A 16793-nucleotide genomic window follows, 5' to 3' on the forward strand; every position below is an offset into this window, starting at 1 on the left:
AATATAAGTACATTATTGAATCTATAGAGGAAAGTATATCCTGCACTGTTGTACAAGCAAATTTGCAGTGCAAGAGGAAATATGGTGAGCGCTATGTGATACTGTATATAATATATAAATGGTAAATGGTTTGTATTTATATAGTGCTTTTCTAGTCTTGATGACCACTAAAGTGCTTTACAGTACAGTTTTACATTCACCCATTCACACAGTGCATCTATTCGCAGCACTTTGTTATTTAATGGGGGGTCATGCAGGGTTCAGCAGCTTACCCAAGGATACTTGCATGCAGATGGGTCAGACTGGGGATCGAACCGCCGACCTTCAGTTTGGAGGACGACCACTCTACCCATTAGCCACAGCCGCCCCGGTGTATTCAATTTCTTTTTAACTTTTAATGGTGTGTACAGAACATAGTGTATATTGTGTATGACTGCTATGAGTCCAAAATGAAAATGTGAATCGATAAATCAACATATGTTGCACAGATATTAGAGGAGTCTAAGTTAATATGAATTGGGCTCGAGTAAAAAATTATCTATTCAGTCAAACCACTATTGTTAAGTTCATTGTGAATTCACAAGCAAATCGTTTTTTTTTTCCCTTATTCAAAGCAAAAAGGGATACAGCTTTGTATTTATATAACACTCAAACCGTTTTACAATATAGTCTTACCACTCGCACAAACACTCATACAGTGGCACAGCGGCATTAACTCTTAACTCTCCTCAGGCCAGTTAGAATTTATGGATTCTTTATTACTATGTGTATTTCAATGCAAGAAAGAACGTGAATCATAATATTATCAGGTTAGCCAACTGAAAATTAACATTGACAAGTCTGAACTACTTTTCCCTCCAGGGAAAGGCTCTCCCGCACACAACCTGACTATTACCTTTGACAACACCGTGGTAGCCCCCTCCAAGGTTGCTTGGAACCTGGGTGTGACACTCGATAGTCATCTCTTCATTACTGCCAACATTACTGCAACAACACGTTCCTGTAGATCAGTGGTTATCAAACTTTTTCTGTCATGCCCCAATTTGGAGCTAGAATAGTTTTCATGCCCCTTGTTTGTCCTCGACTGGCTGCTTCATGTAAACGAGCTCTGATCTCACTGTGTGTGTCTCTGAGCGAGTGAATGTGGAAGGGGCACAGCCCCGGGGCCTCTGTGTGTGTGCGCGCTGTCAGGGAGCGCGCGCCCACACACACAAACACACGCACATACACAAACAAACACAAACACACATTCACCCCGTTCTATTGGAAATATGCGGGACATGCACAACACTGTACAGGGAGCCACTGCAGAGGGACTTCAGAGCCGCGGGTTGCCGACCCCTAGCTCGGCGAAATAACGATTTGTTTTACTGTTCCACCGTTAAAGAGATGTCGGACGTCAAAACGTCAGTTTGGCTATATTAGTTCCGCCCCACATTTCCCCCCCCTGGTCATGCACCCCACCTGTAATGCGTCCGACACAGTTTGAGAATCACTGCTGTAGATAGATGCTGTACAACATCAGAAAGTGGAGCAGATTCTTGTTGTTCTGGGTTTGTACCCTCATGGTTGAATGCACTCATTGTAAGTCGCTTTGGATAAAAGCATCAGCTAAATGAAATGTGATATTAGGTTAGTGTGCCAGTTCCCAGCATGACCAAACCTGTTATTACCAGTACCAGGAAGAACGTTGCAGCACTGAATGCAAATCAGGTCATTACCTGAGGCCATGACCTGATTCCACTCAGAGAATGGCTGTTAAAAGGTCACATCTCACCCTATCAGAGGTCTTTGGCCTTTGAGTACAAAGTCAGTTTGGGTTAAATTAACAAATGTAAACAGATGTGCACTAGTGCAGAAAACGCAACAGGACAAACCTGAGCAAATAAGTGTCATATCCTGATGTAAAGGACTTCAAGCTGACAAAAAAAACAGAAACGAAAGGAGCGACGCAGCTAGTTCAGGCTGGCAACTCAAGCTGCACTGCTCCAATCGTGCTACATACATCATGTGACACACCTCACTCTTTACCACCATATATATTACACACCAACCTTGTCGGGTGATCTTTTTAAGCAGAGAGAAATTTCCCTATCATTCCCTTTGCTCGCACTGCTGCTGCAGTATTGCTACCAGTTGCTTCTGCCCCTCAGCCAACCCAATATTCATCTGTGGGCTCCAACCCCTGATAGAGCCCACAGGTGTGTTGCAAGAATTTGCTCATCACTACCATCCTTCCTGTGTAATCATATGGGGGAGTGATTAGGTTGGAGCCTAGATGCCAAACACTAAACCTGTATTGTTGCAATAAACGTTCGATCGTGACTTGTCTCAATGTACTTTTTTTATGACCAAAAGAGGTGTGGTCTTGTAAAGGTCTTAAATAGAGGGTGGAGGGTTGTGAGGAGAAGAGGCAGAGATCAAGAAAACAGAGCACGGAGAGGAAAAATCTGTTAGTTCTTCTAGCCCGGATCCACTGAGTGACCATGGCTGAGTACAAGCTTCAGGTGTCAACAGGTGACATGCCAAGTGCAGGAACATGGGATCAAGTTTCTGTCACTCTAATTAGAAGTGACGGAGAGAGTGAGAAAACTGAACTGGACAAGCTCCTTATACTCATTTAAATCTCTCATAAAGGTCCATTTCTATTGGTACGCTTTCTCCCTGGTTCTGATTTTTCTGTCTAATTTAATCATTCCATGTTTCATTTTACATAGTTTCTACCTAATCAAAGTTTGATCAACACCAATGTTTCAGTTAAGATGAGCAGATCTCTGCCAGAACAAATCGATTACATTTTTGTGGATCAGCTCTATCATCTGAAAAAATCTACCATGTTTCAGCAAATTTTTACCACTTGTTTTGTTTCGTAGGTTAATTCAAGATGTGGTGTTTGTCCCACTTTCACTAGCCAGCTGCAATGTTTGTCTATCTCTGTGTACTGGGAAACGCTTGTGAGACTGATAACATCAAACCCAACCCTTTTCACCAGATGTTGCAGTTACTTCACTGTTTATATTTACATTAACTTTTACTTCCAGACCGGGACCTACATGGTGAAAATCAGTTCATCTCTTGGGAAACTTCTGCTGGTCAAGGTGGAGAAGGATCCCTTTCTCAATTTCCAGGAAGACGAGTGGTACTGCTCCACCATAGAAGTAACGACTCCAGAGGGAGACGCCATTCTCTTCCCCTGTCACAGATGGATTTCCAGGGGAGAGTATGTGGAACTTAGAGGAGGGAGAGGTCTGATATTATATTTGTATTCATTTTATAGATCTTTTTTATTAAACATTATATATTTTTGCGGGATATCAAATCTTAAAAAATTACAGTTGAAATTTGACTGCTGTAACATTCTTTTCAAATCTCAGCCATGAAGTTTTTTGAGGAAGAACATCACCTGTTGATTGAACATCGGAAAAAAGAGCTGACACTTCAAAAGAGCTTGTACCAGTAAGTGTGCAGCACAGCACGTCCTGTACCTACAGATCCAAGCATGTCCGCTTAGAGACAATTTACTTTTATGTAACTTTGGTCTTTGATTTTTTTCAGGTGGAAGCCTCTCGCTGAAGGACTACTCCACACAAGCAATTTTGAAAATGCATCTGAGCTACCAGCTGAAATTCGCTTCTCTCAGGCCAAAGCGGACAAAATGGAAGATGCAAACAAACAACTGTGGGTCGACTTTAGATAAAGATTTACAACACAAAATGGTTCCAATATAGTCACGCTCTCTTTTACTCTTTCCCTTTTCCCTCGTCTTAAATAAGTGGAATGAAATACAAATTTAAGGGAATGGTCAGATCCACCGAAAAATGGAAAAATCTCAACGACCTGAAAAGACTCTTTAACTTCCAAAAGACACCAATGTCAGGTAATGTCCTATTTTCCAGTACTTCAGATTAAATCATAGATTTGCGCGACAGAAATGTCTTGTCCTCTCTGGTTACACAAATCCGAGGTGGCTTTGGCTCAGCAGGTAGAGGTTGTCTTACAAATCATGTGACCAACATTTATTCCATGAACATTTTAAGTTAGGTTTCTTGAAAACTTTACAATGCATTGTAAGATCAATAAATGATACAGTATGTATATTTAATACTGTAAAAGTTATCGAGCATTTAATAATTGAAATTGTTTAGTTAACACCTAACAGCTTATTTTCCCACAGGCACATGCATCATTCAATATCCCTTGTTATGGTTGTTGCATCTCAAATTTCAACAAGGAAACCTATCAGCTGATAATGTTGAAAACATCAAACCTGAGCAGATAAAACCTTACATCTCTGTTTCTTTTTTTTCAGAGTACGTTGCAGAGCAGGGGAAGGAGGATGACTTTTACGGATACCAGTTTCTGAACGGAATCAACCCCACTTTGAACAAGCGCTGTTCAGAGCTTCCCCGAAACTTCCCTGTCACAGAGGAGATGGTGAAGCCGTTCCTGGCTGAGGACAGCAGTCTGATGAGGGAAATTGGGGTAAGAAAGAAGAGAAAATTAAATAATCTTGTCTCATCCTCAATCCTTGAATCATTGATTCAGATTGAAAACAGCAATTTAACTTTTAAAGAGTATTGTAAAATTGATGCCATTTGTCTTTGAGCAACACAGAACGACTAATGCATGTTTTTATAACAAGCACAGACAACAAACAACATAGACCACAATTAATAAGTGACAATTAATTTAAAACTCTGCCTCTCCAGTGGTGAAAAAAACCAAATGGACAGCACACATCACACCAATATTGACACTGGCTACTGGTATTGAAAAATACTTAAAAAAAAGACTATAGAATGTGTTAATGTGTAATACTGTTACTGGTGCAGATACTTTAAAGTTGACTGGGTCACAGACCCACTGGTGAGCACATTCAAACACAGGGATCCAAGAGCCATTTAACCATTTACCAAGGTCACAATAGGTGGATGGACGATAAACAACTGTTATTAACTCGTACTACCTTAATTTTAAAATAAATTAAGTTGCTAACATATGTGAAACATCCACAAAACCAACAAAGCATCTGAAATGCAAGTGGTTTTGGAATCTGTGGGGGAAGACCCCTCAGATTTGTTAATGTTTAGTTTGGCTTTTATGTAGTGTTTTATAATTTATGGTTTCATTTTATATATTTAATTTCTTGACTTTGTTTGATTGCTGTCTTTTCCATTATTGACTGCTTTGATAAGCGTTAGTCTTTAAATCTTAAAATGATTGTACTTATTTTCAATTCCTTTTTACCTATGTCTTGTCAATCACTGTAAAGCACTTTGAACTGCTTAAGATAGTTTGAAAGGTCTGATTTAAGGTGGATTGATCCATTGATTAATTACAAATCTGTATTGGGTCTTGATTCCTTCCCATACAGAAAGGCCATATATTCCTCTATGACCAAAAGAAGCTGGATGGAATCCCCACTTATGTCTACAATGGAGAATCTGACTGTGACTTCTGGTCTCTGTTTGTTCTACTTGAACCCACAAAACAAACTGAAGCCAATTGCAATACAGGTATATAAATCAAGTGTGATCATTGAATAATATTATTTTCCACTTTGCATTATTATTTTTATAAAATATTTTCAAAAGTCCAAAAGCATACTATTTAAAGTCAATATATTTTCATCACATTCCAGCTGCATCAACAGCCCTCAGAGAAGAATCCCATCTTTCTTCCCAGCGACCTGGAGACCGACTGGCTGCTGGCCAAGATGTTTATCAAAAACGCAGATGCAATGGATCATGAAGCCGTCCATCACCTCATGAACACTCAATTTAGTACAATTTACTATTAGAGTACAGCTGGAATTGAGGGGATGCTAGAGATCATGAGGAGGTCCCTCCGTGAAATGACCTACAGCTCCCTCTGTCTGCCAGAGAACATCGCTGAACGAGGACTGGAGTCAATCCCCAACTACTACTACAGACATGATGGATTGAAGCTGTGGTCCATCATCAACAGGTAATAATGTATTTATTCTGCTGAGATTTTCTTTTTTTCTTTTTGCGCCTGTCGCATATTAGAAATGTCATCAAAGCAACCACTAGCTGGCGTTGAATCCTGTGGAAGAATTGTTAGATACTTTGCACTAGGTGGCTGGTCTGAGAAACTCCAGGTGTCGATTGAGATGCTTTGGCCTCACGTCTGGGGAGCTGTCATAATGTGTTAACCAGCTTTGTGAGGGCAGCAGTGGAGTACTACTATCTCTCAGACGCTGACGTCTCTAAAGACACAGAGCTGCAGGATTGGATCTGTGAGATATTCACCTACGGCCTCTTGAGCAACAAAGCCTCAGGTATTTAACTGTATACAACATATAGTCCAATGTCCAATGCAAATTGTGAATGCCAAACAATAACTAATGATGGTGGTGCCGCGGACAGGATTCCCGGACTGCTTTCATTCCATTGAGGAATTGATAAAATTCATCACTGTGATCATCTTCACAGTGTCGGTTCAACACGCAGCAGTCAATAATGGACAGGTGAGGCAAGAGAGTAAAACTAAGGACACTGGAATGTGTATTGAGGTTTATTTTCACATTTCAAATATATGGGACGTGGGGCAGATGTGTAATCTGCTTCTTCCACTATCAGGTTTCGTTTCCTACATTTACATCACTTTTTTGTAAATTTTAATGAGGTTCAGGCAATTTAATTATTTTGACTTCAAATTTGTCACAACATAACTACATGAAACAAAATAATACATAAATAAAAAAATGTTTCATCATACATTACAAGCATGTTGAAACTTCTCTCATCATCTAGTTTGACTTCTACTACTGGATTCTGAATGGCACATTGCTATTGCACAAACCTCCTCCAACCACCAAGGGGCAGTCAAGCATGGAGACAATTATGGAGACCCTCCCGAATGTTGGAGAGACTGTTGCCACATCAGTGTTGATAAATCAACTTTCAGGAAAATACAGTGGTCTTGTAAGTTTTATTTAAATATTAATGCATTTGTTAATTCATACTTGCATAATTCAATAAGAATTTGTCGTCTTTTCCACCATGATAAATTATATTTCTGTCTCGACTTTGTCCTTGGCAGGTTCCTTTGGGTCAATATCCTGAGAAAAGATTTGACGAGCCTGAGCTTACACAGGTGATTCTGGAGTTTCAAGTGGAGTTGTCAAAACTCCGTGAAGAAATCATGAAGAGAAACTTGCAGCTTGAACTGCCCAATGACTACCTGCTCCCTTCTCGCATTGAGAACAGCGTGTCTATTTGAGAAAGTCAGAGAGATCAATTCTGTATCATTAACCAACTATATTTCATCCTGGGAGGTGTTATTGTTGTGGGTAGGTGTTGCATGATTTAATCAAATATTTTAGTTGATATGTGGGTCTGTGGTGTGGTTGTTCAGTAATAACTTAATTGATAGACAAACGAAATAATAGCTTAAACATTACTCCATCCTTATTGAACAAAAAGGCGAAAGATGTATAATGATACTTTTTACACTTTTCTAACATTGATTTTTTGCTTTTTCCATTCCTATAATGGACATGATGGCAGAGATGAATTAGCTGTAAGAAAACATACTGATGTTGTGTTTTGGGGAACTACATGAATTATTTGCTTAAACAATAAAGATAAAGATGTACTGTGTATAATTACTTCCTGTCACCTGTGTTCAACTTCGAATCCATTAAACTTATAGTCGCTCATGTTTGCAACCTCCCTTTATTTTTATAGCATCCTGTATAATTTATCAATTCATGTCCATCAGAAGTAAAGTGCATGACTGATGCACGTGTTGAAATCATTATTACATTCGTTACATTACATTTCATTTAGCTGATGCTTTTATCCAAAGCGACTTACATTTTTAGAACACTCAGCATTTATGAGGGGCCATTTAGGGGTTCAGTATCTTACCAAGGACACTTAGGCATGCAGATGGGATAGAGTGGGCTTCGAACCGGCAACATTCTTGTTGCAGAGCACCCGCTCTATCCCCTAGGCCACGCTCTCAGGACTCTTTATAATAAATACATCTGGACAGAGATGCATCAGACATTTTGGGAATGTGGGGACAATTTGGGGGAAGTGATGACATATTGGGGTAAGTTGGGACATATAAGGGGAAGTGAAGACATTTATGAAAAAGAGGACATGTTGGGGAAGTGTAGACATGTTGGGGTAAGTGAGGACATATTGGGAAAAGTTAGGAAACATTGGGACAATGAAGACATGTTGGGAAAACTGACGACATGTTGGGGAATTAAGACATGTTGTGGAAAGTGAAAACATTTTGGGGAAGAGGGCATTTTGGATAAAGTGAAGACATGTCGGGTACGTGAGGACATTGGCTCGGAAATGCATTATTCCAACCTGTGTCCTCACTAGGACAGAATTACAAACATTTGTGTGTGTGTTATATTTAGACGACACCAAACACTATCGACTCCACTGAATACTTACCGCGCTATAATCTAACCGTGCCGTGCCGTGTTAAACATCCGTGGCCATGTTGTTCAGATTCGGGGTCATTCTCGCTCCGGACAGTGCGGACGTGCAGCTCTTGGTCCTGGGCTCTCGTGAGGAGATGGGTCGGTGGGACCCGGACAGAGCGGTGCACATGAAGCCAGTACACGAGCTCCTGTCGCCGGATGAACCGAACCTGTGGCTCGGCGACGTGCAGCTGGAGGAGCCGATGAAAGACGCGCTGTGGTTCAAGTTCTTGCAAAGAGCCAGAGGATGCTACATCTGGGAAGGTAACACACTGAGCTCCTGTGAGGATGTTCCCGCTCAAAGCTGCGATTCAGGAGAAAAGCACCAAAACAACTGCGCCATGTTTGGTTTGTACTGTGTAATGTGCCCCTGTCGCCTCATGATGGCGGTACAGCGACACTTGTAATTCAGCAAACTTGGAATAGGAGAAAATGTGGTGAGAGATATTTGATAGTGTTTAAACTCTGCTCACTGTGTTTATATTATTTATATTTTTATATTTCACTGCATTTATTTTGCATGTTTACTTCGGCAGTTGTTTGTTTTTCCAGCTTCACACAGCACGTTACCTAGTAAAATAAGAAATAAACTATTGCCTAATCGTATGTTAAATCAAATAGGAATAGAAAAAAATCGTACAGAGACATTTCCTATGGATGAATAATATGTCGGTGCATAAACTAAATACAATATTACCTAGTACTATTATAACAACTATTATTGACCACTACTTGTGCAATATGTGTAGTTAGTAAGGACTAAATGTGCAAGTTTAGACCGTGATGCTATTTATATTATATTACTGGATCCTGCTTTTAGACACCTTTCCAATAATTTAATACTAGAGGACTGTGGTGGAGGCTTGGTTGTGTATAACAAGTTTTTTTATCTGATTAAATATGTTCAGTTTGATAAGTAAATACTCTGTATTTGTATCCATAGTAATAGATAAGTTACTTATTACTGTTCCTGCTTGGTGAATATTGAAGATTTAGGAGTACAATATTTCAAAACCATCTTTTTTGGAGTTAAAGCTTGACGTTTATGAAACATTTTGTTTGTCTGTTCCTGATGCCTACAAGGATGCTTTTCCTGTTTAATGCATAACACATTGTATTTTGTCCCTAACACATAGGTGACATGTGACTGTATTTGTTCAGAAGAGACATCTTTTAAACAAGAAAAATCCACATTTGGTCACTAGCTTACACAAGGGCTGTCTTCTTTGTCACCAGGTAGCGGCCCCAGCCATGACAGGTTCTGTTCATATGATGAGAGGAACGTGGTGGACGGAGTGTACTGCCACCCGATTGGCCACTGGATAGAGGAAACTGGACACACAGACGAGATGAAACACACCACCCGCTTTTATCTGGGCGTGGCATGTCAGGCGGCCATGCATTTCTCCAGGTAAAACTAAAGAAACTCTCCCTGCTTGAGCGTTTAAGAAGACAGCATGGGTGCTAACTGCTGAGGTGTGATTTATCAGGATGTTTACCAGCCTTCGGGGTGTTTCGTTGTTATTGTTGTTGAGCTTTATCTCTGATCTTGTCAAGGGAGTCAATGCACTGACAGACTTTGATGATATATTTATGTTTTCACATTCCATGATCTGGATTATTGAATGCTGCACAGCTTCTGTACCTTTATCTCATTCTTTATACAATTTGGATGTATCATAGATTTAACAACAACCATATCATTTTTCAATTATTGGGGATTAGATGTGTTAATAGATTGATTCCCAAATTAAAAAAATACCTTAAATTACAATAGTACTTATTAGAGTGCATACGTCCGACATGACCCAACAGTCCCCTTATGAATCCACATTTCAATTCACTAGATTCAGATTTTTATTTTGATCAGCACCAAATTTCACGCACATCTAACATGTCAGATTTGTCCATATACCGATCCATTAACTTTTCTTTGAGAAGTCAACAAAAATTTTGAAAAACACCCAATATTATAAAGTTAAGTGAAAAACAAGCATTCCTGGATCTGCACCAAAGTTTTTTTAGCTTAACCATACCTCACCTTTCCAGCAAGTTTTGTGGTTACCTGTCCAGTAGTTCTTGTGTAATCTCATTTACAAACAAACAAACAAACAACCAACCAGACAGGGGTGAAAACATGTACAAATAACAGAGTGCCCAACAACCTTGTGGTCTGTAGCAAAAACAAACAAACACCCAAAGAAATGTGATAGTTGCTGAAAGTTTTTTACCTTGCTGATGTGAGATCTGGTACCGAAGTTAATAATAACAAAAAATAATCTGGTGCCCTGGGGGCCATGCAGTGAATTTATCCATGCTGGAAGTGTGTGGATTAAATCAGCTCCTCTACCCTTATCTAATTTTACAGTTTCCACACATAACTGATCTTCTATAGCAAGGCTCTTGTGTAAATATGTGTTCTTAGAGAAAGCTTGAGTTAAACTTCATTCAGATGTTAAATCTTTCCAAGGAAATACTTCCGTTGTGGTTCTGTGTGCTGCAAAGAGCGCAGCACACTCATGTTGTGCTTTTACAGTACAGACAACATAACGCTGACCCAGATCAGATTTATTACATCACTAACTGCTTCAAATCAATTCTTAAAAATGAGCTTACATCAACGGGTGAATACAAAATATTAAGAATTTACTTTTATTTGTATGCCTCTGTGAAGCCCTTTGTAACTGTTAAAAAGTGCTTTTCAAATACAGCTTGACCTTTTTGTTGCAGAGCAGGCAATAACCTTGCTCTCTGCCATTTAGTTGGAGAGGGCAGGTATGGTAATCATAAAATTCATTTGATTTTCAAGGCAAGTCATTCAGTAACTGTCTCTTTTAGTATATGTGACTGATAGTTAAACAATGTCTCCTCTGAAGTCCTTGTTTATTTTTATCTCACAGGTCTTTTAAACAGTAAGTCGTTTGTCAGCTCATAACATCTCAATGACTTTGACTCTATTCAGCCATATTCAGCTTCCACCTTGAAGAGTTGCATTAATCCTTAGTTACTAAGTCAAAATAAAGCTAAACATTTCGTAATATTTACAATGTCATACACAGAGAGCATCCCAGGTACAGCCCAAATTAACCCCTGACCCCTGAAGGAGTGAGTTAATAAAATAGCATGGGAGGAAACAGTGTTGGCTGCTGCCATCAGGTTCTAATTTGTGCCCCAAGATCTTACACAGCTTATGTCAAGGACCCCTGTTCAGTAGGAAGCACTGTGCCCTTTTATCTGGCCTATAAATAGCTTTTCAAATGAGTCTCGCCGACCTTGCATCTGTGTTGCCCCGAGTATGATTCAGACTCACCTCTGTAGTAAATCATTATACGATTCAAAGGGAATTTAACTCAACTTTAATCTGGTGCCTCGTCTCTAATGTTCAAAGGAGGGCCTCAGAGTTATGCAGCCTTGAACAAGTGGCATATTTCAACAGACAGGGACCGAAGAGACATCATTTTCATTTAGATTAAGATATAAAGTCATAAAATGACAACGTAAAATAAGAGAACTTGTTATCTGATTCTACTTTAACAGATTGAAATAGTGAAACTGTTATTTATACAAAGAAAAATATTAAAACAGCTTCTGCATAAATCCGGGTTACATTTTTCGACATATTTAAACTCAGAGTAAGAAAATAAAGGTATAATTCTTCATTGGTGAGGAAAGGAGATTTGATTCCTCTGAATGCTGTTTTGAAGGGTTTTTTTAATGTTTAGAACACACACACACAGTTCATCAGATAACAAGTCAGGACCACAGGCTCTCACTGCAGTGCCACTCTGAAACATCACAGATTAACAGCCGTCGTTTCATCGTTTTATGTGTCACCTCCTCTGGCTGTTGACTTTGTGCATGCTAATGAGCGCTAAATGGAGTCTGCCACCGACCACAGTGGTCAGGAAGAAGATGAGAGGGACAGGAGGTCAATAAAACCTCATTGCTCTGAGGCAGGAAGGTGGGATAGAAGAGAGAGGTGAGACATTTTGAGACCGATTGGAGATCAGTTTAAATTCAAATTCAGGATTCAAGAGATTCAGAGAGTCACTTTACTTTCAGTCAGAACAAGAACAAGACAACTGCACAGAAGAATTAAATATCATTGCATCCAGCTCAAATCTAAACATAAAGGATTAATGCATACGTGTTTATTTGTCTTCAGGGTGCTTCCACGTGTTTGGCTCGGCAGCTGCCCTAGAAAGGTAGAGCATGTGACTATTAAGATGAAGCATGACTTGGGCATCACTGCGGTGGTGAACTTCCAGACCGAGGGCGACGTGGTGAACAACTCCCACGGCTGCAGACGCGACCCTGGGGAAGCGATGACGCCGGAGACCATGATGCATTTGTACAAAGACTGTGGCATGGTGTACCTGTGGATGCCCACACCTGATATGAGCACGGCGGGTAAGTTACAGGAGGTCTTTCCGTTGGATATATTGAGATGTAATTACACGTATTGTACTTTACGGTCTTCTTGTGCAGGTCGTATCAGGATGCTTCCCCAGGCGGTATTCCTGCTTAAAGGTCTCTTGGAGAATGGCCATACCGTCTATATTCACTGCAACGCTGGAGTGGGCAGGTCGACGGCCGCCGTGTGTGGCCTGCTCATGTACGTCCTCGGCTGGAGCCTGAGGAAGGTGCAGTACTTTGTCGCAGTCAGGAGGCCGGTGGTGTACATCGATGAGGAGGCTTTGGTCCAGGCTCAGGCCGACTTCATCCAGATGTTTGGACAACTGAGACCCTCCCTCTCTTACCTGGAGCCATGAGAGTTAAGAGTCTTTGCACTTTGAAGTTTTCACATTAAAAGAAGACTGGAACTAAAACAAGAAAGACTTCAGCCGTTTTAGTAATAATCAACGAAGAGCGTTGACATTTTGAAAAGGCGACTTCTAGTTTAAGTGTTGAACGGCAATGATTGAGTGGGACACACTGCAAAACAAACCAAATATCAATGCACTAAAACAAAACCAGCTGTCTACCCTTTCCACAGTTATTCTCTATATTTCCCAGTTCTGTACCAAAAATCATTTTTAATCTCATCAGGGAATTATTTTGGAGAGAAGTCTTGATGCTGCCTGAAAACCGCTGCCCCATGCCAGAGCAACAAATCAATTCTCCAATGACAATGCCTCTCCATATCTGTCAAGCAGCTATTCTATTCCCAGACATCGAAGAACACAGCTCCGCCCCGTCTTTCTCGGAGAGCCTGATCGCATTTCATCTTTATTTATTTATCTGACAGATGCTATTCCGACCCTTCTCCTAAATAACAAAAAACAACATCCCTGCCAGACCATTTTAATGCATACATAATAAAGCATTATCGAAATACTGTTCTTCTGCCTTGACTCATAATGAGGATCTATTGCTTTTCCTTTTTTTAAGATGCAGTGTTTTTGTTACCTTTCCCTGATTTAAGAAAGTTTGAGGATTAGAGAGGAGGGAGGATCCTTCTCCTCGAGCGTGTCTTACAGCCTCTCATTACTTTTCAGTGAGTACCTGCGGAAGACAGCAACTTAAAAGAGCCTCAGTGGGGACGGGTGGGTGGATTGAGCCATGCAGAAAAAAAAGAGGCAAAGTTGTGGATTTCCAAACGATCTAAAAAATATGCATAAAACCCAGATTTGAAATGAGTGACATACTTTTCCTTTTTGAAGAAAAAGCAGAATGTGTTGAGGTTTGAAACAAATGCGTCTTTACCTTACTATGTGTGTGTGGCTGCTGTTTTTTTTTTCCGTCAGATTGATGCAATTGGAAATGGAAAAACATGCTGCTTTTATTCCACTGGGTAGTCGTCAGTGGCTGATGTTATAAAGTATTTGTAGTCCACATGATTTCCAGGATCTGTCAGTCACCTCTGCCTGTTCCCCGAGATCCTTGCATTTAAATTGGAGAAGGTATTAGAAAGCATTTGCAACTGTCACAGAAGACAGATTTATATGGTGCAGTGTTCCACAATAATACACTTCCATCTCTAAATAAAGGTGTCATGAGTGCTGCACATACCTTTGTTGTTTCCCAAATGTTTATTCCCTGCAGGCCTCGGACTAGTGTTTATTACCCATGTTCCGATATCTGTATGCATTCATTTGTTCACCATTGTGTTGGTCCACAGAATGCAGATCTGAATTTAACTTCACACAGTGAAATGTTTTAATCCTTTTTAATTTAAAGTCAACTTAATATTAGGGAGCCAAACAGAAGTGAAATTATAATTATAACCGATGAACTGATTTCAGCCGTTAAACTGCTTGAATCATGTTGGGATGTTTATCAAAAGGAATCTTGAATTCTTGCCGTGCAGTTACTGCCACAGGTTGGTGGAGGTGTTTTATAATCAAAACTTAATGTATGTGTGTATTTTATCAGGCAGAAATCTGGACTACATTGTTTATGCTGTTATCTGTCCTCAGTGCAACTTTACTGATCACTCAGTTTTACATTTCCAAAATGCCTCCCCCTCCCTAAGGTTCCCCGACTATTTAAGCTGTCACCCTCTCTGTGACTCACTGTGGTTTGCTGCCAAACAAACTCAGCTTAATTAAAGCACATAAACATGCACAGTTAAACTCAGATTGCGAAAGCAATGTCCACATACTTATAAAAGGGCATAAAGACGCTGAGTAATGTTCATATGTGCACAAATAGAAAGTTGCTCCAGGTTCACAAACTTCAGATTTTGTCATATTGTGAAGTTGGTGTCTAAATTTAATACAGTGGAACACAGGCACACGTGCACTATACAGATACCTGACAAACACAGTCAAACTATACATTAAATCACTCTGTATTGCCTCTTTTCATCCAACTAGGGCGATTATCTGAAACAAGACTCATTAAAAGCCTCATTGAATGTTCTTCTGCTTACTTTGCATATCTGTGAGATTGATGAGCAGAGCATTTTAAAGTCAATAAGACTCAAAGAAGACCAGATTTGTGTACTTCCTGTATCACTCCACGGGCAGTCAGTCTATTTAAGCTTTGAGGCGTGAATTGCATTTTGTCCGTTGAGCCTTTTGTTTTCATGATACTCTTAACGTGAACTTTGCCCCTTTTCAAACACTTACTATTCATCTTCCCCGCAGTTCTATTAGCTTGACCAGTCTGCGCTATAGCCATTCATTCATCATAGACAGAGAGGGAAAGCGCTTTACATAGAAAGAGCCTCCAATGATTTATATGGATCACCTCAGTCAGGACACCATCGGCCAATTAACTTAATAGATTCCAGGTTCAGTCAAATGGTTTGCATTGTCTGGGCTCTCTATGTGTCCATAAGAATACAATCCAACAATGAAGACACTGCACTTAACTTTGCTTGCAGGCAAAACTCGCAGTCAGGTAAATGACTCACTATAGCTCCCGATTCACAGAAAGGTATTCCTCCACGTACCTATGTTTCAGCAGGTACATCAGCCAGCCATCATTGAAGGTCAGGATCATCTGACTGCGGGGCAATCAGCGCAAAATGAACAGTGAACAGAGTTAAATCAGGCAGTTGGAAAATATAGTTACAAAAATCTGGGAGGCTCCAGGGTAACATTGTTGAATAGTAGATAAATCTGAAATTGCAATATATAGATGGGACTCACTGCATGAGACTGTGCCGTGCCAAAATCTGGCATGTGTTCGTTGAGATAAAGAATAACGCAATGTTTGATGGACATGAATTCTGTATCGACTCTGACGGATAAGTCTGGAGAATGGTAAGCATTTTCCAAAAAGCTGGACTTGTTGGCACTAGCACGAGCATTTGAGCTCCACTTAAACTGTGAAGAGAATTATATCTGTATGGAAGGCCCACATTTGATGCAACAAAGACACAGCAAAGTTTGTTATCGTTAGGGTTGGGTATAATTTGGGGTTTTTCCGATAGTGACGCTTATTTTTTTTTTAGCTTTTACGACAAGAGAAAACTCTTTTATTAAATTATTTTACATAACAAAATAACACAATAAATAAAACCTAACCCAACCACAATATTTTAACAGATAAATAAGTTTCAGTACTGCAGCTCCTGTCTCCCCAGCCATGGGCTTGGCCTGCCCCATCAATCTGATTTAAAATGTATCCAGGCTCCCCGCTCTTAGTTACCTTCTGAACATTTGCCGCATGTCCAGTCAAGGAATCCTTTCACCTGAAACACAGCCACACTTTTGACCATTTAGCTTTAAGCATTTTGTTGTTGTTGAAGTTTGAGGTAGCTACTAGCTAACTGTTGGCTAACGTTACGTGCTGACAGAGCCATGTAGAGTGTAAGAGCTACACTTAATGTTAGCTAGGGAGGTGCAAATATTTCAATTCGTTGCTCAGGTAG

The 16793-nt window shown here is 40.0% G+C and overlaps 2 protein-coding genes across 3 annotated transcripts in view; both read left to right on the plus strand.

Moving 5' to 3' along the window:
* epm2a (EPM2A glucan phosphatase, laforin) overlaps nt 1–15333 on the plus strand; it is a 36082-nt gene extending 20749 nt beyond the window's left edge. Inside the window, exons 1-4 of one of the 2 annotated variants that reach the window (XM_062411034.1) lie at nt 8424–8734; nt 9707–9881; nt 12636–12880; nt 12959–15333. In XM_062411034.1, the coding sequence (XP_062267018.1) occupies nt 8488–8734; nt 9707–9881; nt 12636–12880; nt 12959–13242 (951 nt within the window). In that variant the 5' untranslated portion in view covers nt 8424–8487 and the 3' untranslated portion in view covers nt 13243–15333. Of the gene's footprint in view, nt 1–8423; nt 8735–9706; nt 9882–12635; nt 12881–12958 lie in introns of those variants that run through there. The other variant, XM_062411035.1, reaches the window with a different exon arrangement.
* Nucleotides 3054–7684, plus strand: LOC133973927 (hydroperoxide isomerase ALOXE3-like). Its single transcript, XM_062412000.1, is given in 9 exon segments — nt 3054–3246; nt 4310–4482; nt 5375–5442; nt 5444–5516; nt 5642–5967; nt 6180–6301; nt 6390–6490; nt 6777–6947; nt 7066–7684. Coding segments are annotated over 9 exon segments (1407 nt in total). The 3' UTR covers nt 7246–7684.
* Nucleotides 15334–16793: the final 1460 nt, after the last annotated feature.

This window comes from Platichthys flesus, chromosome 18 (assembly GCF_949316205.1).
Source record: "Platichthys flesus chromosome 18, fPlaFle2.1, whole genome shotgun sequence".
Lineage (NCBI taxonomy): Eukaryota > Metazoa > Chordata > Actinopteri > Pleuronectiformes > Pleuronectidae > Platichthys > Platichthys flesus.